At 35.0% G+C, this 26381-nt stretch overlaps 1 protein-coding gene across 8 annotated transcripts; it reads right to left on the bottom strand.

The window, feature by feature from the left end:
* Nucleotides 1–19: 19 nt before the first annotated feature.
* Nucleotides 20–22953, bottom strand: Evi5 (ecotropic viral integration site 5). 8 transcript variants are annotated; one of them, XM_076135259.1, is made up of 18 exons: nucleotides 22812–22909; nucleotides 18590–18650; nucleotides 15024–15191; nucleotides 12978–13142; nucleotides 11399–11640; nucleotides 10574–10765; nucleotides 10304–10468; nucleotides 10038–10232; nucleotides 9804–9962; nucleotides 9298–9531; nucleotides 8815–9036; nucleotides 8448–8555; nucleotides 7832–8023; nucleotides 7363–7530; nucleotides 6866–6961; nucleotides 6684–6782; nucleotides 6057–6162; nucleotides 20–3960 (listed from the first exon to the last, which is right to left on the bottom strand). In XM_076135259.1, exons 3-18 carry the CDS (start codon nucleotides 15124–15126, stop codon nucleotides 3914–3916), a joined length of 2493 nt encoding a protein of 830 aa, XP_075991374.1. In that variant the 5' UTR covers nucleotides 15127–15191; nucleotides 18590–18650; nucleotides 22812–22909; the 3' UTR covers nucleotides 20–3913. The 8 variants fall into 8 exon arrangements, with proteins under 8 accessions (XP_075991374.1, XP_075991375.1, XP_075991373.1 ...); XM_076135262.1 differs by lacking the exon at nucleotides 6057–6162 and adding an exon at nucleotides 5377–5426 and having other exon boundaries at nucleotides 3819–3960; XM_076135260.1 differs by lacking the exon at nucleotides 6057–6162 and having other exon boundaries at nucleotides 15057–15191.
* Between the last annotated feature and the right edge of the window lie 3428 nt (nucleotides 22954–26381).

Consider the following 26381-nt stretch of genomic DNA (forward strand, 5'->3'; position numbering starts at 1 on the left):
AGGTAAAATAAAAACGTCATTTAATGAGTTATAAGTCTTTATTTGTAATAAAAAATGGAATACAAGATTATCAATTTATTTTCCAATACACAATATGAAAATACACAAAGTCACGAGTAAAATGTAAAAAATTAGTGGTTCATAATGCTTCCATGGTGAGTGATTGTGTCACGCCATGTAAGCTTCAGGTGATCTATCAGTATCCCAGTTAAAATTATTTCTAAATTGAACGGGGATTACAAACAGCATACGATTATTGGATCTCGTAACCAATGTATATGATTGCAATATGAAACCAATTTACAGCCAGTTTTCCGTATATATATCATAGGAATCGTATGCCGGATAATATACTCAATTTAATAAGCAGGAAAGACACTGAATAAATATTATAATCTCACAAGTCAGACCGTTACACCTTGTTAACTATGTAGACGAACTAAATTGACACAATATGTGGGACAATGTTAATACATTTTAATGACAATAATTAATAGTTACGGAATAAATTCGACTGTACTTCAGTGCATCAAACTACTACATAATTAACAAGATTTAAACGACTGACTCAAGTAATTAGCTGCGTTTATAATCACTAGACACATACATTATCGTGTTATAAAAGTAAAAAATATTAATTTCTATTACTTTCAATCCTGTATTAATTGTTTAAATTATTATTATTGCTGGCTCATAAGGACACATTCTATTTAACAGCTGTATTTAAATCTTATACTAGGTAGTCATAAAACAACACGTATATTTACTGCATTTAATTTATATTAATTGATACCGGTACACATACATATTCATACAAAATGTGGACTTGTAATCAAACTGAAAATATGTGATGTACACAATAATAATATGAATATAAAATATTAGTTTCTTATTTTATATTGGTGTATATTTGTGGAAATTAATTGTCTAGCGGTTGTACAACTAAATGATACAAAAAATAATTTGTCATAGCTGCCGATAAAGAAAATTAAATAAATAATAGTTATAACGCATAAAATATATCAATCAAAACGATAACTAAAATATAACTATTGATTAGGTAGGAATTATTTGGAACGATACGTGCATTGATGCAGTCAATATTAAAACTTGTTAATATAATAAAATATTTTTAGAAATCATTTATAATTAACAAAGATATTCTTCTTATAATAAGCTTTAATAGTCACGTTTTAACATAAACTATGTGGACAAATATATACTTAGTAGTTGTGTAATTATTAACCTGGTCTGTCATGTTTTTCACTGTATAAAACTCTGAAATATTGTTCTTTTCGAGGTTCATTGTTTTCGGAACAACGGTACAGGCTCTAAATACCGGTAGAACCTTCTATTTTTTTCATCCGCTGTAATTATAATTATCTTCTAAAAAAGTGAAAAATCCACAAAGGCTACCACCATTCGTGTTGAAATAGTCGTATTGTGAATATGTAATTAAGATACGCTATTAGTTTGATTTTACACAATATATTAGAATTGACTGCCTAAATCTAGGGATATCTTTGTCAACGTCAAGTATAACACCATGTATAAGTCAGCAGAGAACCATGGCGTTCAAATGTCGTGGAACATTTATCTAAAGACTCCTCTTCACGCTGGCCACTATTTATATTAAATACCAGCGAGCGTGCAAAGGAACTATTACAATAATTGAACAATATCTCCCAGTCGCTGTTTTTATTAGTCAACCTATTTTATTTTAGACATTTGTTTATACTTGGTTATATATTATGCATTCTGATTACGCTAAATATGACGAAGAAATTAATTTAATTAACTGGTGAGGATTCCGTACCACAACTAACATTATTTTTCTAATAAAACTTATTATTCCATGTTACCTTGGCAGAGGCGAATCATAATTTTAGTAACGTCATGTAGTCAAAGTCAGTGATGATGTCATATTTATAGCGTCATATTATTGGAATCCGGATATTAAGTTAAAAAACTATAAAGGTCAACAGATCAAATGAATGTAGTTGCATTGTGATATGCGTATAATATTGCCATCGCAAATAATATTATAATATTAAAATTTGTAAACTATACTATGAGCAGCTGCCACAACAAACTAAGTACGAAAGATGTTTATTAACATTTTGTGCTTCTAAGCTATGTATAATTAAAGCTAAAACAACTGCATGTAGCTTGTGAATTAATTTAATTAGTTATGGTACGGAAGGACTAAATTAACATGTGATTATAACAATGCATAACTAAATTCACATAATATGAGTATTTTATAAAAATAATTTAATACATATAAAATACTTCATCTTAACATCTACTAAAATTATAAGCATTAATTAAATAAGTACGCGTAATATTGCCATCAATACTAGATTGTCTTCCCTGTCTCATCAAAATAACAACACTCATATAATAGAAGAAAAGACACGTTCCTAAATGTGTTAACTTGATCGAAGTTAACACATTTAAGAACTATAATGTTGGTGGGTGCCGCAGTACCCTATTATAAATTAAAGTAATACATTTCAAATAAATTAGTAATATACAAATTGGAATGTTTGTTTAGAAATGTTTTAGTCTTGTTTATTATTTTAAACTACGAGCAAATGAGAAGGCAACTAAAAGGCTTCCAAATTATTATACGTTTTAGTTTTTTGGGGTATAAAGAATAAAACGCAAGCGTGGTCATTACTTGAGATCAAATCTAATACCAATTAGCTCGAGAACATGATCGTACGTGGTCATATTGTATTGTTAAAATTATAACTGCTATTTACCACATGTTCCTATAAGAATTAATTTTCTACCCAATAATCAATAGACTATAAAGTACATCTATATTAAAACTACCTACCTGTATGTCTCAACTACAACCATATAAAATATTCTTACTATCACTAATGTGTATCAATGTATGGTGAACATCGTGACGACATTCATATCTAGTTGTGAGCGTGAACGTGTGACGCGAGTTCACACTCTCAAGTTCACGTCGCTGTATGTAGTTGGCATCACGAGACTGATTATGTAGCTCCTATGTAATTCTAAGCGGGTCTAGGTTATATTGATTGTGTTTCCATCTAGAACTATTTTTCAACTATTTTATACCTATATCGCTCGAAAAGATGTCTAGCACAACTACTGTAAACATTATAACATAATATATTGAGAATTCTACAGCCCATTGTTGATCTTGGAAGCTGAAAGGGATACGAGAAACGCTAAAACTTTAATACCCAAAGCGACCCAAAGAAAAGAAGGTAAATTAAGTTTTAAATTGCTCTTTTCAAGTGTTTAAAATATACTACTCAAAACAAGAGAATCTTGGCATTAAATTGAATTTCTAATAATGGAAAAGGTTTCAGAATAGATATAAGAAATATTCTCGTGAAATCTTTCAAGTAAAACTATCAAGGTTGCATAAGAAATTGGGCACACCGCGTGTCCTATTCACTGTAGCTAGATAGCACTAGATTCATTGATACAACGGTAAGTAAGCTAAGCGTTTGTGTAGATAATGCTGCCATTTGTAAGTTGCAAAGTGAAAATATTGCGGAACACCTAAATCTGATGTGATGCACACTGATAGTAGCGCTGAACTATGGTTAAAATTAATGTTTAATGCGAAAAGAAAATGTAACTTAGAAAATAGGGAAATTGGAAAAGTTTTCAAATATTTTCCTTTGAGTAGTATAGTGTAGTGTCATTAAAAAGTCAATTCAAAGTAAGAAATATCAGAAAGAGTAAAGAAAGACGGGCCGCATCGGTAATAACAATGAATTAAGATGTGTGTAGCATTCGTTACGTCGGCTTCCGGGACATGGCGACATGGTCGAGGGAAGTAGAAGATTCTCGGCGAAGGATCAGTTTCAGTTTCTCGTCTTCCTCCAGGTCATCCTCGAATGACACGGCGCGGCTGAGCTCAGTGTGGCCCAAAGCGCGCGCCTTCCACGCCTCTAACCTCATGACCTGTTACGCACATTACATACGATTATTGACATATTCACTCTTCAGGAACGACCAACACTAGCATTTACCTCGGCAAAAATTCAAACATAGTCCTTCAGTTTGAATCAAAGTCGTAGCTACTTATACTCCATGCTTTCTACCGATATACTCACATGCCTTACCGACTTTTAGCTTCAACAACAACAATAGTTAACATATAAATAGGATTTAATAATTTTGACAAGTATAAACTATAAACATTCTATTTAGTTTACTTCGCCACATAAAGAACAAAAATATCTAAATACATCGATACATAATCATCTTGTTGCACCTTCATCTACACCACCACCTCTGAACTGACATGCTTCAATAAATAACAAGATAGATGTTTAACCAAGAGCCTAAAAACTTAAAGCTTTAGTATAATTATCTATAGAGAATTCTCTTATGTGAGACTTCGTTAAGGATCCAAAACAGCTGCTGCAGTTTGAAGACTCCTGGTTAAAGCCATCGGCGTATGTGTGAGTATCCATGATGCTGGGTATTCAACTTAAATAAATTAATGCGTAAGTTCACCTGTACTGTCTTTTGTTACCCGTAAAAGACACTAAAACTACTCAACACACGAAACATTGGAATTAAGACGAATTGTATTACATATTTAACTACATAAATTGATTACTCCACGTCATACATTACTCATTACACAACAGGTAATTAGAAATCCTCATGTAGAACAAAGCTTGAACAACATGACAAAAGCGAACAGTAGCGGCGTAACACAAGGCAAGCAAGTTGATAGAGCTATGAACAACAAGATAATCAAAATGTCCAAGTAACGAGACGTACTAAGAGACATCGAGAAAGCACTTTGTGGCAGTCTTTGAAGATACACTAAAAACAAACAGTCGAACGCATAGGACTAGTGTGTTCACCTGCCGATTCCATTTTATTATGTATTTAATGTTTTATCTGATTATATTATTATTTATGATCAGTTGCAGTTTAAGATAAGATTATTGCTATCGGAATTTAAAATCAGGACGTATTTAAGGTAATTTAACTCTAAACTTCCTTAGCATGCATTATTTTTGTTTAACTGCTTTTCTAACAGAAGATGAGAAGAGAGTAGAGCATCAGATAGTTTGAAATGTGTTTTTTGCGAATATGCTCTGAGTCTGATGAAATATCATGGCCATAGAGGCTAAAAACCACTTAAATGTTGTGTTAAAACGTTTATTACGTTTTATACACACATGGTAGTATAACCATTGTATCTATTATCTCATTGGGTTCGGATAATTGAATAGTGTTGGAAGGGTATGTTTACTGAGTACGAGTTATACTAAACATACACTGTTAAGATTGTTAGAATGGAGTAAGCTTGTTAACACACTAGCCGACAAGGATGTTTGATTGTAATGTTAAACTTACTCGAGCCATTTCCAGGGCTCAGTGTCCGGAGTGGTGATTGGTGTGGGAAACTGTGCAGTGCCAAACAAAATGTATCAGACATTTTGAAAAAAGCGCATTATTATTATTATACAAAAACTACAAATTTTAATATGTTTTACCTTCACTTTGACCGACAGCGGTATGCTTTAAATATGATTGATTAATTTGCCGCAATTGTTTACTTATTTAATCTATTATTTATACAATCTATTTACGAGACATTTATCATTTGATACAGATTAGGATAGTTAAATTAACAAACAGCGGTTGTGTAGCGAACAATCAGGTCAGTAGTTATCAAATTAATTGTGAAGTTTATAGGTCCGTGCTAGGACCGGAACAGCCGAGAAAATGTTATTTGTATTGTAATGTACAAACACTTGCCCACCAGACCGTTCTGTCACCGACCGACTCCGTCCCGTGCCATGTGCGGAGCGTCAACTATTGGTCAGAGGGAATATTGTAACACGCCACGTACATGGCACACGACTGTGGCGTCTGTGGCAGAACGGAGAGTATGACTGTTATTTACCCGTCTTAGTAGCGTTCCCCTGTTGCCAATCAATTCGTTAGTTCTATCCTTTCGCATACATATTCTGCACGACCGTATTAAAAGAATTCCTACCATGTTACATACGTGCAAAATTCGAATCACATACGGGTTGCTAACGGGTTCAGAACGCTGCCGACCAGCTTCAGTGGGCGAGGTGGAACGTATCGGGTTGCTATCCATACCCGAAACTTTCTTAGCACGGTCATGGTATGCTACGGGATAGTAGGCACAGACCTTAACGGTGAAATCGATATACATCAAGACTGACCGACGCCGCGACGTTAATAACATCGGGGAATCGCGTCAGAGATGTTCGTATTTCTGAATGTCAATAATTATTTATGTACAGTGAGTCCCAACAGACAAAGCGGCGATGCCGTAACAATGACTGAAGCGTTGTTATAGGCTTTGCGAGTGATCGACCACACTGTGCGCTCCTCAAAGACATGAAACGAACATCAAATTCATGATCATCATTGTTAGTATGGTGCCATTTGTTGATGAATTATTTTTTTAACCATTTTAGTGAATAAGCGTGTGAAATCATACAAACTTGAAATCGTTCGCAATGTAATGTACTTTTATAATGTGTTAGAAAAGCGAAGCGTCAACACGCATTATTTTTGTTTGGAGATTCGTTTCAGTGACATCTAATGTGAGATTTGTCTGATATTGTGGCCACTCTGTGTATTGTATATTACAGTTGCGAGGAGTGAATGTTTGCGATGCTTACCTCGGCCTTGAGCTCAGCCACTTGTTCCTGCAACTCTCGAACTCTGTCCGAGTCATCCATGTTGTTGCGGAGCTCACCTTCTGTTGCCATCACTTCATTCTGCAACCATTTTATTATAGTTTAATAAAATAGAGTTACACACACAGTCAGACAAATAACAATAGCTTCGAGTGACAGTTTACCTTTAACTTATATTCAGAAACTTCAGTTTCCAACTCGGCGATTCTCTGAGCGTCCTCCATGTTACGAATATTAGCCTGCATGGAGTCATATTTAGCCTGTGAAAACATAAAATGTACTTATTTAGAATCGTAAAGTTTATCACAATACCTATTCTACACAACATGTACAAGAAAAAGTGAAACAAGGCATGTTAACAGACTTTTATAATGCATTAGAACTGTCTTACGCCCGGCTTTTGAGAACATTTAGCGGTAGTTTATCTATTCCATATCGTTTTTTTTTAATATGAGTTTTGACACTATTGAATAGATAAACTACCGCTAAATTTACCTCAGAAACCGGGGGTTAAAAGTTTATAACTAAGTATTAAATAATTATGATGCTTTACGCTGGAAACTACTCTGTTTATCAAAAATACACTAGCCTCTTTTTAGAATTCTAATGTTCTATTGCCTACATTTTTGTAGATTATTTGTAAACATAATAAACGGCAGACCTTGCTCTCGAGATCGGAGTACTTGTGCTGGAACTCCCTCTGGCGCGTCTGTAGCACTCTCTCGCGCTGCAGGGCGGCGTCGAGGTTCTCCCGCAGCTGGCGAGCCTCCTCGTCCTGGCGCCGCAGCTGGTTCGTCGACACTTGCACCTGCGTCTCCAGTTCCATAACCTGTGCACAATGTTATATTAAAATTTTAATTCATCAATATGGTAAGTTCTAAGATATTCTTGCCAGGTAATTTCGATGAAAGGCTTATAATTTGGTAATGAAGTCATGAAAAGATCACTAATGGGACACTATCTGGAGATGAAAATAGAAGTTCACGATGAATAATGTAACTTTCAATAGAAGGCCAAGTTCTAGACGATTATTAAATTCAATTAGACAAATCAACGGGAAGCAAATACAACACGGCACTCAAGTTCAGAACTGTACCGACTAAAAACCTATAGATTCTTTATTTTCTTACCTTCAGTCTTAATTCCTTAAGTTCTGTTAAAGCCTCGACTTCTCTAATCCTAGTGGTCATGAGTTCTTCCTCGAGTTTCTGCATGTCGGCAGAACGCCCCTCCCAAGCTCGCAGCAGCTTCTTGGGTGTAGCCATTATGTCAGACACAACATTAGACTGTACCGGAGCCGCCGGGGTCTCTTGTCTGTGCTCCTAAGAGGTAAAAAAACCAGTTATAATATGTATAATGTATAAGATCAGGGTAGAAATCTTTTGATAATATTGCTGGAATGCAATAAAAAATACACCTACTGCATTTTTTTGTTGCTTCTACAAAGTGTGCCATTTAAAACAAAAGAAAACATCGTACCATAAAGTTATAGGTTGAAATAGAATCCAAATTTAATGGAGACATATTTGTGGATTCAGCTAGTTATAGAAAATAAATTAAGAGCCAGTCCCAGAGTTCATTAGTATTTCGGATAACCTATTTGACAGATAAAGTGACAGCAAATGCCTCTGATAAGCATCTGATACTGATTCCGTAGTTGTGAAACTGGGTCTTAATAAACTATGTCATTCTGCAATTACCAGGTAATGCCTAGAAATTAGAAAAGAAAATAAAAATAGTATTTACTTGAAGATGCCGCTGCCACGCTTCAGATATCTCCGTCACGCGTTGGCGAAGATCTTTCAATGATAAATTAGCTTCAGCCTCACGTAGCTTCACAGCTATCAATTCATCCTGAAATTAAAGTGTATTAAAATAACTCACTTTAAAAGTACGTTTAGATCGTACTACTTATATTTTTTGGGTCATGAAGGGACTTCTCAAATCCTTTTACTTTTTTTAATTGACTCGTCATCGAATTTTGCTTTAGGAGATGAAATTCCGTCCCTTAGAGATTTTAAAAACGTATTCATTTGTGAGAGAGCGGTCAAACGTTGGAAACCGTTAGGGATATGATATTACAGCCACAAAAATTGTAAGTGTAAATGGCTACCTGTAAGTGCGCGACATTATTATCAACGCGCTGACGTCTAAGGCTCTTGTTCTCATTCTCAAGTTCCGCGATCCTCGCAGTCAGCTCCCTCTCAGCTGCTTCTCTCTCTGCGGCATGAAGCCTCGCCCGCACCAACTCTCTTTGTAAACAACGAGCTAACTCCTCGCCCTTAGCACCCCCACCACCCTCCGTACCCTCCAAAGATGACTGCCTAGAGTTGTTCTGTTAACAAGTTCATTTATACTAACATTTGATCACAGCTGTTCCTGGAATTCAATAAAATTAAGATCTCTTCCAAAAGATCGTCAAAATTTTCATAAAATTCACACAAACATACTTACAGCTGCAGTAAGTAGACAAAATACATGCAAAATACAATTTTATGCACCCACGATTTTAGATCATCCCAAAATGATGAATGTGAAATGTAACATATAATAATGAATCCCATGAGCATAAATAAATAAGCATCACATTAAATACCTCAGCGATAGTCATCTCCAAGGATCTTATCTCATCCTGAGCGACTGCCAGTCGTTGTTGTGCGTCGACGTTGGCTCGCCGGAGCGCCTGCACTTCCCGGGCGAGCGCGAACGTCTCTTCCTCCCCCTCCGCCAGGTCCACCTGACCTCTCACTAGCCTCTCTGCTAACCCAGAACTTTCCTTCTCCAGTAGCTCTACTCGTTGCTTCAACAGTCGATTTTCCTGACGTAGGCACTACAATAAATACCACGTTTCCAAACATGCCCTTTTGACGTAACCAAGCACCTGTACTACTTGACCGCTATAATGAGACAAACGGAACGTCTAATGATCCTGCCCTAGAACGATACACATGGTACGCACACAAGACACACACAACGGATCAGCCCATGCTCGCTCCCTTCGGCCCATCCTTCAATAACACAATGGTATGACGTTACGACGGGTGACGTTAGTTTAACACATTAGTAGTGGTCAGGTAGTATTAATTTTGAATTTTCTCTTACCCTTAGTACCGCTATGTCACTTTGCTCCTTTGTTTTAATAACCGTGTACTCTTTTTCAAGCTTTTTCATCTTCTTTGGATTCACTTTAATTGAATATGCAAGATTCATGAAAGCATCTTGATCAGCCTCAGCTTTCGCTGGTAGCTCTTTTTGTATGTACTGTGAATATATGAATAACGTTTATATGGATGAAATAAAATTATTATAAGGAGATAATGTAGATGTTTATCTTACCTTTAATATACTTTCCATATCGAGCGAGAGCAAATCATTCTTGCCTACGGTTAGCAGTGCGAGTGCTACCTTAAAAACTATTTCAATTCCTTCAGACAAAAACACGTCCATTATTCGGCAAGCTAGCGGCAACGTAAGAGTAGTAGTGAAAAGAGTCAGGAACCAACTACTGGCGTAAAGTGATGTGTTGAAGCTCTATAACGATAAAAATATATTAGTAAAAAATTTCACCACACAATACAATATTTTTAACTTGATTTACTCACCTGTGATTGAAAGTGCACGTGCAAGTCAGGTAAGAGCTCCTGAACTAAATTCTCTAATTGAAACATACAGAGCCCGAGCTCTGCCATGCTAGGTTTAAACATATCTCGCATACGGTGTTGTTGCATTATTTTAACGAGCACCGCGAAAGCCTCTTCTTCTGGCATCTGTAGACACGTGATAGTTAAAATGTTATACTTAATAAACTGTAGGATTTGGTACAAGATATGTAGCACAAGAGTGTAAATGATTGTAAGTTGCACGCTACTGACCTGCATAAGTAATAGACCAACGATAAAACCGGAGCCTTGGCAGTAGCCGACCTCGCGGTCGTGCAGCGAGTACGCCTTCATCACATTGAACAGTGACTCCTGGCCGAGTCCATCTTTCTCTTTGAAAAAATCATGTTCGGGGTACGTGCGCGCAATGTCTCGACGGATCACCTTTTCGCATGCTGACTTCGCCTAAAATATCATTGCTCATTGTAATTTTACACGGATGCATGAACATTATGTATCTACATGTTCCGAGCTTTTTTTTGTAAAGGAATAAAAAGCTAACATTGTTATAAACGTAACTATGTGAAACTCTCATTGGCATAATATCACCTCACTTTTCTTGTCGTAATTATACCGACAATGGTACTAATTGATACCATTTTAGGATAGGTACACAACATTGTTAACTTTATTTTGTATTAACAGTTTGTTCGTAAGTGGCATTCCAATTTGGAGTAAGTTTGTTTAGGATAGTGAACTAAAATAGACATCGCCTGAAATTGAGGTTAACATGATCGGATTGGGTTTGATTCAATACCTTTATAGGAAAAATATGTTGGACTAGATTGAGCGGGGTTAAGAATAGAACATTGATCATTTCCGTTGGCAGTAGAAATGGAAACAATGTTTAATGAGTCGTTACGTATAGGAAGTAGCTTTTACATTGTGTAGAGAGATTGTACTGATTAATGTCTCTGTAGAGAGGTTATTACGTGCACTTGATATCATCTTCTGGATGTATTGCTGTTCAAAATAAAATTTGCAATCGGCATACGGTCGAGGAGATATAAGCTGTTTCTATGACAAAGTACTCAATACCTTAATGTATGAAGCATAGAGTTTCTTTTCAGGTGATGTGTCGACCCCAGCCAGTAATTGCCACACGATGCCTCTGAAGTGGTGCGGTACTCCTTGCCGCACGAGGTCGCGCACGTACTGGTTGCGACGTTTCCATTCCGTCTCCCAGTTGCTGACGATCCGACCCCATACACCCCATAAGTCTTCCTCTCCATTGCTGCTCGTGCTGACCCGTGCTTCAGCCTCATGGATCGAGCTGGTAGCTATAGGAGAGACGTAACTCACAGGTTCAAGGAATACAAGGCGTATAAAATGAATGCTGAGGTTTATTATAGAACACAAACATTATCAGCCATGGGATCGATTTTTGTTCTTATTTATGAGAGACAAATACATTCTACAGAAATTTAGATGCATTGCGCGCCCTTTATCATAATTCTTAAGACTGAAAGATGTTAATACTCGCATGAATTCATTAGAGTGTATTGTTGATCTAAAAATAAAGTGTGAAATAATCATGTTATTTTTAGCATGATAGAAGATAACACTAACACCCTAATACGCAGCATGAAAGCAAATACGATAAACATAAAAAAAAACACTAAATCTGTTACAAATGCATTTTGTAACATCACAACGATGCCTCTAAGGACGAAGTTGCAACAATCGCGAGTTGAAAATCACTGCAAAAACATAGTTACTGTAAACTTTTGAGATAATCGTCTGTAAATGCGTCACACCATTAGGCAACACGTTTGCACACATAATACTCACAAAGTCGAAGGTTCTCTAGTACACAAGATATATAAAATTCGAGCACGTTTTTCGTATCATATAAATCATTTGTATCGTTCATTTTCACTGGCCTGTGTGACACGAAGCAATGGATGTGCACTATCACCGCTAGTTAACTGATAAGAGATAATGTCTATCTTTCATGCATCTAGCTAACTTGATTGTGTTTCGGTTTACCTGTTATAAATAAAATACTACAACAGAAAAAAATGCTCCTTTAAATTTTATTTCTTCTAAAATTTCAAGACTGTTATGTTTTTGTACATTTTTAAAAACAGACAAATTAGTTTATTCCTTTTGTTTCTACTCTATGTTAAGATATTTATGGTTTCAGAACGGCCTCAGATAGTACTAAAGTAAACAAATCGAGATTACTGTTAGAAGTCGTATTACACTTACGCAACGAGTGGTTTTTATGTCGTGAGAGTAAAACAGTTGTTTATTAATTGTTTAAGTACAAATCTGGGTCGCAAAATGCACCTCTTATTGTATAACATCCTAATGGTGTGCCAAACGTTTGCAGTTCAGTGGGTAATATTTTTTTGTTATAAAATTGATCTGTAAATATATGAAGGGTTATCTGAAGAAGTTTTTCAACTTTAACTTGGAGTATCCCGTTTTGATATAGAAAAAATAATATTCTAAATGGACAAGACGCTTAATATTTAAAAATGAGTAATTAATGTAATTATAATAATTGCTTAATAGTTTCATCTGGTAGTTTCCTCGCTATTTGAGTCGGAGAATGCGATATTAAATCACGTGGAGACCACCACAATTGATTGCGCAAAAAGTAGAAACTTACCGGAGGCTAATGATACTTGTGAAGTATCAGAGCTCTTGCGGCTGTGCACGTTGGTGAGCGAGGGGCACTTGGCGTCCGCCTCGATCCGTCTATTCTCCTCCTCCAGTTTGGCTAACAGCGCCCGGTCGGGCGTCGGTATTGTGTCACTATCCACCAGACGGTAATCTGTACACATTCAACACATACATTTATTCGCTGCTATTATTTCTTACCCTTCGATTACTTGGCATTATTGATTATTCGTAATAATATATTTAGTTTAGGTAACTCATCATAATTATTATTTGTGTGTAATGAACTTATTTGTGTAAATGATAGGCACTCACGCAACGCGGCGTGCTCAAGGGAACCTACTACGCAAATATTATGCGCTGCGCTTGTTAGGTTTGTTGTAATTGTTTCTAGCTTATTCCACGTAAAATTGGTGGATTATTTAATTATCATGATTATTATATGGTGGCAGCTTGCGCCGCGATATGAGCATCGTGAGAAATAAATACCTGCTTGCCCGTAAATAAATACATAATATAAATATATGTTATTGTGAATCAGCAAAGATAACAGCGATTGATGTGTTCCTATCGTCCTGATAGTGGAATTGCTATTCGCTAACATAATATTTGGCTGCGCCTTATTACTTCCTCAAATTCACAAATCATTGGTACAAAAACGATTCGCATCGTTAACGCTCCGCTTAATTGCTAATGTACAGACAAAAAGTTGTAAGATTTTTTCTTGTGTGTCAACAATTTAGAGCGGGCACGTACTTACCGTTTTGCTACGGTCCGGAGAGAAAAGAATTAGAGGCGGGCTCGTTACAACAAATAAATACATCGCTTGTTTAGAGGGTGGTACACATTTTCTGTTTAGTACAATTTGTCTGATTACCACCTAGAAGGACGGAACGGTCGTGTTCGACAATAGATAGTTTTTTATTTAAATAGAGTTAAAACCGACTCAATTCTTATCAGGCTGAACAATGGACGGTATCTGCGGCAGTTTTTATAGAAGACGCAGACAATTTCGAATCTGTCATACACGTCACCGCGAATTTATTTAGGGTTCCGCAGTTTATAGTCGAACAAATACAATTTGCGATGTACGTAACAGGTCATTACGTAAATACATTTACTTTAATATCAAAGCAACGTATGAATAATTTAAAATTACTTGACCGTTGCTTTTACTTTATGATGAAATAATTTATGAATAAAGATAAATTATATTATTTTTACGTAACAATTTTGCTGGCCTACGATTACCAACAACTGAGGCCTATTCGTTATAAATGTACCATAAATTTACTTAAAAAAAAACGGTACCTGTTCTACATTTAAGCACACATTTTTAATTCTTTGACAATACATTTACAACGGGTTTATTATGAGACTTCTGTAGATAGAAATAACAGTCCTACGGAACCCAACCATAAATACATTGTAATGACCATTAAGTACGCCCAAAACAGACTCCAGACAAAAGGTTAGAAGCTAACAAGATTACTGTTAGTACAAGGAACCGTTCTCTTGATAATCGGTTACGATAAAAAAAAAACAATATTAACCAGTTTACCTTGAAAAATACTTAGATTTTTAAATTTACATACAACTGCCAATAAAATTTGAAATTAAACTATTACACCATTCTATTATTTCCGCCACCGATGTACGAGTAATTAGATTGATGCAGCTAGTAATTATGACGCAAAGGCCTTTATTTTTATTTGTATCGAATTCGTTATTAGTGTGTCTTTGATGGTATTTTAAGTTGTAGTTACGCAAGTCTCCCCCATACGCGACCGCAATAATCTCGGTTATATTAACTCGACTCCATAATGTATCAACTAATAAGCTATCAGAATGTTCTAATTCTACATTGTATCAAACAAGCAGTGGTCGTTATTAATTACTCGAAGCAGCGTCAGCCAAGTTAGTATAAGTTAGTAATGTGACAAACAGGAATGAATTTCAATGACGATTTGGTGGCAAAATGCAAGCTCAATATTTACAGTGCAATTTAGTGAATGTTAGTGTTAAACCAACAAACCGTCCAGAGATGATACAGGTGATTCTGTATTACTAGCGATCGGGGTTCCGGGTGCAGCGGCCGGCGCGGCGGGCGCTTCTCTCGCGTCGGCATCCACCTTCATGGTGACTCTTTGCCATATAGAGCCCTCCCCTCGCCCTTCGCCCCCGCCTCACTGCGCGCTCCTCTCTGCACCAGACACGCGCGGTCACGCCATCAGCTCCACATAAAGGACGTGCAAGTCCTCAATGTACACCACTATGCGCACGACGCAAATTATGTTATGGTGCTACATTGCCTACTCTACTTTTTTAAATGCCTAACGACTTGAAGAGTGAAAAGTTAGTAGAGGTAATTCTGGACAAATGCTAATAATTAAACTAAGTTAATTCGAACAGTTCAGTAAATTTGAAAACGTTAATTAAGTAGCAAAAGTTTGGTTTAACATCAGAATATTTTGCCTATTTTTCAGATAAATTAATCGCCACACATAAATGTAGGTACCTATATGAGGGGATGTTTTTATGAACAATAAAAACGAATTATAACTAAAAGGAGCTTAGTAATAAACATACTTTAAGCAACCCTTTTTTGTTTGTACAAAAGCCAGCCTCAGCTCCACCACACATGCACAAACCGTTAATGGATGAAATATGATAATAAAATAAGAAATATACGATAACTGCGCACAACACGGTATCACAATGCACTAATCTAGTACTATTGTTCGTAATATATTATGATTAACATGGTGGAGTATGTGTGTAACGAGTTAAAATAAATAATTACGCATGAATTACCGTCGGAGTAATGTTTTAAAGTTTTGTTTTGATGAAATCGCACTGGTAGGTGAAAGTCGGTTGTATGATCCGCGCGCTCCGCGGTCATCCGCCCACTAAGCATGAAGGCCGCTTGTGTTCTTCACATCATAATAGAATAACATACCGCGAGCTAGATGCGCGTCAAACGGTTTCACGCACCTGCAATTCACTCAGATATTTTTCTTAAAATGTACCACAAATAACATAAAACCTGAGACACAAGGATTAAAAATGCCTTTTTGGATTGACGGGATGAATCATCGGTTGTACAAAAGCACGTCACGGCATATGGAATGACTAGTCGATCACAAACATAAACACAATCATGCAAAATATTCCAAAGAGGCGTTACCTATATCAAATTACATTAGGGACAAATAATTATAATAACCTGAACAACGAATTACTTTGTTTAATCATTCGTTAAGAGTTTAATGTAAAGTTGGGCTTAAGCAATATACTTTAAATTAAGTAAAGATTTCATAAAAATATATTGGTTGCTGTCATTATTTAAAGAATATTCAGAACAAAATAACTTAATCTATAAGACATTAAATCCTTATTTTACCATTGGGAACTTGTGTAACTATCGGAAATATTGGGGAAAAGTCAAGTGGATAGAAGAGTTATCTCATCAATAATCCTTTAAGAGCGCGTATAACAAACACAACACAACACAAGTTATTTTTACTAGGCACTTGATGTTCTTCGGTACGTTTGAACTGTATGCCAGCTACGTGTTGGTTAAAAAGGTAACTACTTCCGTTTGAATAGTTACAGTAATAAATACACGCGTGCCGATAATACAGTTCTATGTACAATCGCTAAAACCAATCACGATCAATCACATAATTAAACTTCTACGTCACATTCAATTTGGTTCTCTTTAGAATTTCAGTGCGTTTTTCATTTTATGACATTTTATTTTTGCTAAAGGTTTTCGCGAGTTGAATAAACATGACTTAGTTGCATCGTACTTGTCTTTGGCTCGGGTTTAAAATATTCACGGGCACGACCGATTTGTGTTGCGACGTTTTGGGTGCCAAGCCTAGTGTTCTGTATACACTGTATCCATGTATATGACTTTATTTACAGTATAAAACTCACGACGCATATTAAACCTTCTCTACTATTTCGTATCTTGGTCAGATTTGTGTTGAATGACATGACATAGACATTTATTGAAAATTATTACGCCTTCTTCTTAACGTAGATTGCGTGGTTTATTGATCAACTTCATTTACGCTATTAGGTGAGATCATAAACGGAAAAATATTTATTGTTTGACCAGGAAACTAGACAATAGTCATTATTTCTAATACATTTAGTAGATATTTCCTTTTAAAATAATACCGTCCTATATTTTAAGTGAGATAACTACGATACGATATTCGGAAGCTAAACTAGAGCACAATTTGATACTGGCTGTCTTATGTTTATAGAAGTGAAAAAGCACTCAGGGAGGCTGTATAACGTTGACTATGGCTCTGTTTACTTTGTCTACCAACAAACAAATCAGGTTACAGTTATCTACTACATTTATTGGTCCTACAAATTCGTATAACCGAACGCCTGTACGAATAACTAATGTAATATTCTTGTAAATATTCAGTACTGTATTTGAAGAGTATTATTTAAAAATTGCAGTTAGTGGTTAGGCACTACAATAAATGAATGTTCACAAAGGTTTATGCTATTAGTTTGTGGCGGTTATTTAGTGTTGTTTTATCTAAAAATACTAAAATATTGTAAAAGTAGATACTTAGGGAGCTGTTGGATCAGATGATGTAATTGGAGTCAACATTGTAAAGGTCTCTGCGTCAAATACCAATTTTAATTTATCTTTCTATCTCAACCCCATTTAAAATATCGGGAGAAGTCCTTCCGCGCAGTGGTACAGACATGATTTAATACCACGTCACAACTATTACCCAGAGTCATCACATTGAAGTAGACGTCAACTGACCACTAAGAAAAGCCATAAGGCAAAGTTTACTAACTATCCTTATTATTGTGGAAAGGTCCAAATTCAGGACCATTTAATTATGATATGAAAAGGAAAAAGAGCGGTATAGCCCGCTGTCACGTCAAGCGATGAAAGAGGAAGCACAGGAACAAATGATAACCGGAAAACCAGTACACTAGGTGTGACATGGAAAGTCCATCACTCATGGGAACTTTCCTATGTAATCAACCAAATGGCTACGAATCCAGGGGAAGAGGTCTCTCACGTGTTGAAGGAATTTATTTTACAACAATTATTTTACTTCCGTATATTAAAGCTATTTAATTTAATCGCAGATAAATTTAACCGTCAAATAATAAACACGCGATTGTCCGCACCGACTTTAAATTGTTCAGTATATTAAAGAATATTATTTATTACATCTATCAACTATAGTCAATTTAAAACATTCAACACTCGTGCGTCTACAAGCATCTAAATAAATAATAATCTATAAGATTCGCAACACAACGCTTATTTCTTACTAACTTTATAATAATAAACTGCTTCTTAAATAGGTGCAGTGATTTATGAAGTAATCAGCAACTTAAGTCATAACGTCATTTTGTTCTTTAAAACGAATATGAATCACACATTACATCTTGATACATTCCGAGAATAGGTAAAGCTATAAAACATGACATAATTTAAAGAACAAACTGTCTAACCAGCTATAATATTTACGCTAATACTCTATTACGCTAGAATAAGGACTGGAAAATCTACATACTTGATTGTGGGATTGTCATAAATATAAATACCTGTAATATTTCTAAATATGTGTGCAGCAGACGTCTCGGCTGGTGCTGGTTCGAACATTAACTGAAAGAAAAACATTCATTGTTAGGAAATTATTTATCAATGTATTGTAAAGGCATAATGACAATAAACCTAAAATGATCGGTTATTTAAATGGAACCACACAATGTTTACTGCGACCTACGCTTATTCTCAATAGAGAGCTTTACAAAGCGAGGTTTTGACGTCACAAGTCTATTTCCACTTTTATTGTTATTATGGAGACCTGGCCTCTGGTCTAATTTGATTATAAATTACACATTTTTGCCATTACTTTGGAGTTACACCTAAAATCAGGCGACTAATCTGAAGTAGAACATCATACTGGCATTAAGTTTACTACATCCATTAGCCTTTGGTATATTAGGTTGGGAGGGTGTATTTTACTTTGACGTAAATAACCCTTTGTTATTTAGGCCTATTGATGTTATCTGTAATCGTCATAGCTTTTATTTAAAATTGACGAGCAGACTATCAGAATTCTGTATTTTTAAAGCGAAGATATTTTGTTTTCTAAACGTAAACGTCCTCACTGAACCGGTCAATTATTACTGTGGATTGAAGTCTTATTAATCGCTTTTTATAATTAATCCAAAGTGCTCAGCAAGAATGTATAGGTGATCAACAAAGTGTACCTTCATGAAAAGAATAAAGACAAAACCTACGCAAGCAATAACTATAAAAGAAATAAAAACATTTGCTAGAAACTGAAAATACACGAATAAAACTGCTAAAATAAAAATCAATGAATTCGCTTAGACAACATAAAACAGAATATAAAAGAACTGAAAAGAAAGCATGTAGAATAACATATTTATTTGTATCTAAGATCATGAAACATAAAATATATTGTGAAAACAAGCGTCGGTCGCCGTCGCCGCCTATTCACAGTCAAAAAGCGTAACCTTGTATTACCGTAAGTTAAAATAATTTGTAAAAAAGTGAAAGAAGTTCGGACGTACTGTAACGTGGACATGGAGATAATAATAAGGGACGAAACATTCTTTGATAACATTATTATGATGATGATTACTTCCATTATGTTTGCAGACACCTATTTTCTATTGTAAGAGCTCATTTTCTTTGTCAGTTTACACGTCAGGAAGCTACATCACGGTATTACTTTTCCCACTGGTATCTGGGCGAATAAAAACTGTGCTGTATATTATAACATTTTTCTTTACTTGTGCAGAAGGTATCTTTTATAGGGATAAGCAAATACGCAGTAACAAAGACGAAATATAGTAATACGTTTGTGTTCTCCACCTCCGCAATAGACAGGAAAGGCTATGAAAACCTGAATAGTTTTACGCGTACGCTCGAAGCAATATTTTAGTAAACGAAAACCTAATACCGACGAATACTCTGCTCTGAATCTCACTGATAGCTAAAAAAGCGTTCTATTGGGTAAGACGCGACAAAAACTCTATTTTATTTACTGGTAGTGAACCTGGGTTCATACTTTTGTCAGGTAGGTAACTAAGTTTTGTTTGGGTTCACGGACAGAAAAACGTTGAAATGCATGGTATCAATACGGTTTAGCGAGCAAAATTGGTGGATATAGTATAGTATTTTATGTCAATGCGAGTGCGTGTCGGAGCGCATGGATTGCAGTGTTCCGTACTTATAAGAACCTACCTATTTGAACATTGTACAGGTAAGACTTTTAGAAATCCAAGGACATTATGTCATTAATTTTAAACAAGTTCGCGAATAGATAGTCAAGTAACTTGTCTTGGTACTTCAAAAGTACGATAGTAAACTAGTTGTTTAGGAACTCTTGTTTTGATATTGACGATAATACACCTAACACTGACAATTTTTTATGTACAATCAATACTAACACAGTAATAATGTATTAAACGAATAACGTGTCGTGCATATTTCCTAGTTTTTCGGCACAAAAAACAGCGAGGGCAACCACACCACGTGGGTAGGCAACCGTGACTCATGGCATAGCTCCGGCACGCTTGTCAATTTTAAACGACGCCAGTCGCCGATGGCAATATAGCGGTTATGGGTAACTGCACACTTTTATATTTGTGTGTGTAGCAAATTTTAATGATCACGTAACATTACTTAACGCGTAAATGCAATAAGAACTGTTTAGACTTTATGATATTTTGAAAACTCTATCTTTGTGGAAAATCCCTTATCATTGTGCGTGTTTGACTTCCATGGTCAAACGTTGTAATTACCGTAATCATAGATAGTATTGAATAAGGACAAACAAACACGTATGAAATAGTCAGTAAGCGATACTAGAACAATCCAGAATGGCTAAACTCCCCTCGTCCTGTTTCGCTAGCAGACAACATCTCTCGGCGGCACGCAACCAATTTAGTTTTTTGTCTTACTACCTAGACAGTTCTTTCTCTGACGACACGTTTTACTAGTTGCTACTGTTATTTGCGCTCACGCAACAACGGTCTTACTGTACAGCGCACGAGACAACGAGACGACGTACGACACTCGACGTCGCAATACATCAATGTTGTAATGTGCAGCGCAAAGCAAAAAATTATAAAAAAGCGTGATGAAATTTTTACGAGCAATATATAGCATGCAGTATTTACTTTAACATTTATGAACAGAAACAAAAATGTGGCAAAGTTATTATTGCCTGGGTAAAAAAACATTAAAAATTTCGCTCAGCTGGGTCAAAATCAATGTGTTAATAGGGTAATACTCAACCTGATACTAGTATATTATTGTTTTCACCTTAGGAATGAGATACTTTAATAATAGAATACCAGGCTACAATTACAAACTTGGTTTAATGGTATACAATTATCTCTTAGTAAAAGTAAACTGAGTTGTCAAAAGAAATTTAATATTAATCAGTAGCTCGCTCATATTAATTAGTAGGAGTAACTTTTACTATATACTTTAAATAAAAGCAGCAATTCAGGGTGTGGTTATTAATGGGTGTTGTTTGATAACATTGATATATAGAATATTGATATTATACCGGCTAATTGGTTTATTAGATACTGATCAGATATTTTATATATTCTTATTATTATCTTTTTTATCATTACTCTTTTCTTCTCACATCACTTTATTATATTAGAATGTGGTTAAAACATGAACTTATGCAAGGCTTAATGTTCTTTCTATAGTATCTGATATAGGAGTACTCAAAATGTTAAAATATTTTTTACAATGTCATTTTTAAATTTATCAGATTTCATTGATAAATCAAAATTGATGAATGTTTTCATTGCTAAAGTGACAATTATAATGTTACTACTTGAATTAGGTTTTCTATAATATTATTTATTCCATGAAGAATATTATACTTTTTTATTGTAGAAACCATTCATATGAGGTCACGGTATATTAATTGATGAACATCTATGGTTATTATAATATAAGTATCGAATTGCAACACCATCCTGCTTATTTTGTTGGGAAACACATAATTTATATTCATGAATAACTTTACAAGGTGAAGCAGGCCCTTTTATTGAATTAATATAACAGACATTCGCATTGCTTTATTGATAAATTGATAAATATAGCTAAAATGAGCACAAATTATGTATAATTTACATTAATAGATCAGTTGAGGATAACCCCTGTGATATGTGACCGAAAATGTCCCAGATATATATAAAATGAGCACAAATAATGTATCAAAACTAAAACAAATGAATTATCAATATCATTGATAGATTTAACAGTCCTATGTCGAATTGATATATTTTACCACAAGGATAATTGGAACAATGAAAGGATAACAGCTTCTATCACTTGGATTGCGTCTAAATGGCCGAATCTATGAACTATTCACTTTTTGATGGCATAAAGTGTGGGTTTTGCTAACTCATGTCATATGTTCTACACAAAATTACGAAGCTACTGTAATGTTTGAACAGTTTGGAAACAGAAATGATTACAAACACTAAATAATACGTTCACCTATTAGGCGTACACTATTCATGGAGATTTCTTTTAAGTACCTACATTTGTCTCCTAATTCCTCTAGCTTGACGTTCCAGGTGTGCATTCTACAAATTGTGGTACCAACTTTTCCGGCATCATAAGTAGTCTATTTGAAAGGTTATTGCACTAATTCATTTTGTTACTTTCGCAAGAATTTAAGGAGCGTAGGTACAATGGTATTGATTTCAATCGACAAGTAGCTAATTGAATCGTTTTATATGATGTTTTTGTACTTACATGTTACAGCAAAAGCTCCGAGTGGAAAAAACTTCAAGTAATTTTCTATGAGTGTTGGAAGAAATATTTTGATTTTATAAATATGAAAATAAATATCGGAACCGCCCAGCTGGCAAAATTTAAATCACAGATTAAATAGTAGAAAAATATTGGACGCGTTCATAATACAGTTTGACACATGTCAAACAGCGTTCTGTCTATAGAAAAGTAGCATTCGATTATTTAATTTAATATTCTTGCAAATATCTACTATCCTTGCACTATAATTACTAGAAAAAGAAGAAAATAATTATTTAAAGTTCAATGAAGTATTTCTACATAATTTATATATTTTTCAGTTATTATAACGAGAATACTTTAACACAGTTAGTTTTTACGATATGGTAACATTCGGAACTGTCAGTTTTCATATTGGCGGGAATTTTAAAAACTAACAGTTGGTACAGACCTACCTAATGTTAGAAAAAGTTTGTTAATAGTTAAAGAAAAGTTTTCAACCAAGCTGAGCCTATAATTGGTGTGTTCTTTCGGACCAATGGCGTCAAATGTTACTATAAATAGTTCAAGAAGTAACTTTAATTGGCACTTTTACATTATTCAAATCAATGTTCAAGCAATATATCCGCAAGTATTATGACATGTAATCGTTCGTATTTTTTTTAACAGTTGCTATATTGTTGAATTACTGAATATTAATAATTTGGATAATATCATAAGGATTACTACTACACTTTAAATATTCTATGTACAGTTATAAAAATACCATTTATGTTTAGTTACAGACGCTTTTGGGGTTTAAATAAAATAATTCATAGTAAAATGAATTGTTTTAGTTCTGAGGGCGTTTGAAATACAAAATAAAAATGACGGATCTATGCTCTGTACAAATAGGGAATGGAGCAAAATTTTAACGGAGTTCTTCAAAGTAGGTAGACAATATGTTACAAATATGTCTATAACTATGTCACCCATACGTGGAACTAACATTTCAATTAACTGTACGCTGAAACGGCTTTTGTATTGCAAAGTAAATCGATCGTGGTCCAGGAACGTACGTTGAGCTTTGATTAGAGAACTGAATACCTCTGTAATCAACTGATTATAATGCAAACCGTCACGGTACAGCCTACCGTTTGATTGGCATTGGTCATTTATGTATGTATCCCGATTAATTAATCTGCACCAGTCGCTAGCCATGATTACTTGCTCTTGTGTCCAGGTAGAGTAATGTTCTGTTAAATGTAGCTATCTAAAGCAAGGTTTTATCTTGACTGAAATTGCAACGTTGATGTCACCTTGCCAGTATTTTGCTGCGCCGTACTTATATTCGAAGTCCAAAGACGTTTTTATAATTTTATTTATTAAAAAAAAAGCAAATTAAATTTTGAACTTATACACAACGTTTAATGATGCTACCCCGAATAAAGTCTGTTTACGAAGAATCAACAACAATGTTTTAGATTTTCACATTTCGAGATTCACGCCGATGCCTGAAATTTCAGATTTTTAACGTAATAATCGGCATTCTCTATTTTTTACCCTATGTAGACATGCTTGTAATTCGATGAAATTCTTAAAAAAATGCTTTGCACCATTCAAATACTTAAGTGTTTAAATTTCTGCCTATTGACGATCATGGATTAGAAAATCTGATTATAATTAGCTCAATTACCTACATTTGTCTTAAAAGATTTTACCTTCCTAATAAATACGTTTGGCTTAAATCTTACAAGCTGTTTTAGCCTATTCTCATATAAAACCTACATAAAAAGGGTGCCTTAAGTTTTATATAGTTTTTTCCGGAACCATACACTCCATAATTTCGTAGTTTTACTATCACGAGTATAATAATAATTGGCCGAAATATAATACTGTCGAAGGGTTCGGTAGACTGTAAACTATTTTACGTCTATATAGTTTCTCGATGACGGTTTTTATGTCTCGCTGTGAGAGGGTGAACCGTTTCCTCTATTAGATACAAACTTTATATTTTTTTACGATATCGCTTCGCCGCATGTGCTGACTTTTCCGACGAATGGTGCGTATCAGTTGCGCCTATGTAGTTACCAACTATACGGAGTAGTAATGTAACGAAAGGAAGTATGCCTTCTAGCATTTTTATTCCAAAGAGTTTTAGCATTTATCGCTTATGGATATCTGCTCCTACATGTGTTGTAATATCATCATTAATACATACCTGTCACGTCTTTAGTTCGTAAATTGTTACAAGTAGGTGTTATTTAGTTACACAGTTCAAACAAAGTCTGTACATAAGTACCTATTGCTCAAGTTTAACTAAATATGTGATAGGCGGGGTTTTGTGATAGATGCAGATTTTAATGAAGTGTGAGTTAGGGGGTTTAAAAAATAATGACGCATGTAGATGAGCTACTATTTATTAACATGCATGCAATTCATACATACGATCACGCCTTCTTATCATAGGGGTAGGTAATGTAGGTAGAGCATAGAGAGCGCTACTAGGTACGATACTTACAAACTTTGCTTCATTCACATTATTTATTAACTTAACTTACATTATTTATTTATTACTAGCTGACTCGCGCAACTTCGCTTGCGTCACATAAGAGAATGGGTCAAAATTTTCCCCGTTTTTGTAACATTTTTCGTTGTTACTCCGCTCCTAATGACCGTAGCGTGATTTTATATAGCCTATAGCCTTCCTCGATAAATAGGCTATCTAACACTGAAGGATTTTTTCAAATCCGACCAGTAGTTCCTGAGATTAGCGCGTTCAAACAAACAAACAAACAAACAAACAAAAAAACTCTTCAGCTTTATAATATTAGTATAGATTATATTATAGTATAGTATAGATGTAAGTACCGTCTTTTTTATTAAGTAAGTATGTTGAATTCTAACGTGTCTAGATGTAGTCATCGGTGAGTTTATCAGAATTTCGCAGGCCATGTAACTTGTAAGATTGGTTGAGAAAGTCGGCGTACGTATATTGCTGAAGTTATGTTCATTAAGTAAACTTAGTCCGCAATTTTTACATATTCCTACACGACGGTGTTCGCTGTAACGTCTAAGCCTGGACAGTGTTTCAAGTCTAAATAATAAAGTGTTATAATTTAATAATTGCGTTAGCCGTCATTTACTCGTACAGCAAAAGAAGTACCGTGAGAAAGACTGCACGCTGGTGGTAACGTTCATTCACAGGGGGTGAGAGTAGTGCATAGAATAGTGGTTGTTGCTAAGAACTCCATATTATACAACCTACTTACTCATATAGTAACCCTCATATTGCATATACATGCTGCATCTCAATAATTTAAAAAGACGGATATGATTATTCATTCATTCATTACATTCCGGTAATAATTTAAAATACAAACAAATACTTATTCATCGTGGGCACTTGCATTCTATACGGAACGTGACTGGATTTTTTAAAGTTCAAATAGCGACCGCGAGTTTTACGGGCGCCGACGTTACTATGTAACAATAGAGTTCGCTCCAATGGCCTGGCTGGTTAATTTGCGCTAGGAACGCTAGAATTGACATGAACACCTAGATTTGTGTGAGCTGTGTGGTGAAGATGGATAT

Source organism: Anticarsia gemmatalis, chromosome Z (assembly GCF_050436995.1).
Source record: "Anticarsia gemmatalis isolate Benzon Research Colony breed Stoneville strain chromosome Z, ilAntGemm2 primary, whole genome shotgun sequence".
Lineage (NCBI taxonomy): Eukaryota > Metazoa > Arthropoda > Insecta > Lepidoptera > Erebidae > Anticarsia > Anticarsia gemmatalis.

What these genes read in the sequence shown, in the direction of transcription:
- Evi5 (XM_076135255.1), bottom strand. Translation starts at nt 15,126, where the DNA reads ATGAAGGTGGATGCCGACGCGAGAGAAGCGCCCGCCGCGCCGGCCGCT. An exon ending in ACGTGCACTTTCAATCACAG is followed by an intron (nt 10,233 to 10,303) that starts GTGAGTAAATCA and finishes TTATCGTTATAG; the next exon opens with AGCTTCAACACATCACTTTA. An exon ending in ATATGGAAAGTATATTAAAG is followed by an intron (nt 9,963 to 10,037) that starts GTAAGATAAACA and finishes ATATATTCACAG; the next exon opens with TACATACAAAAAGAGCTACC.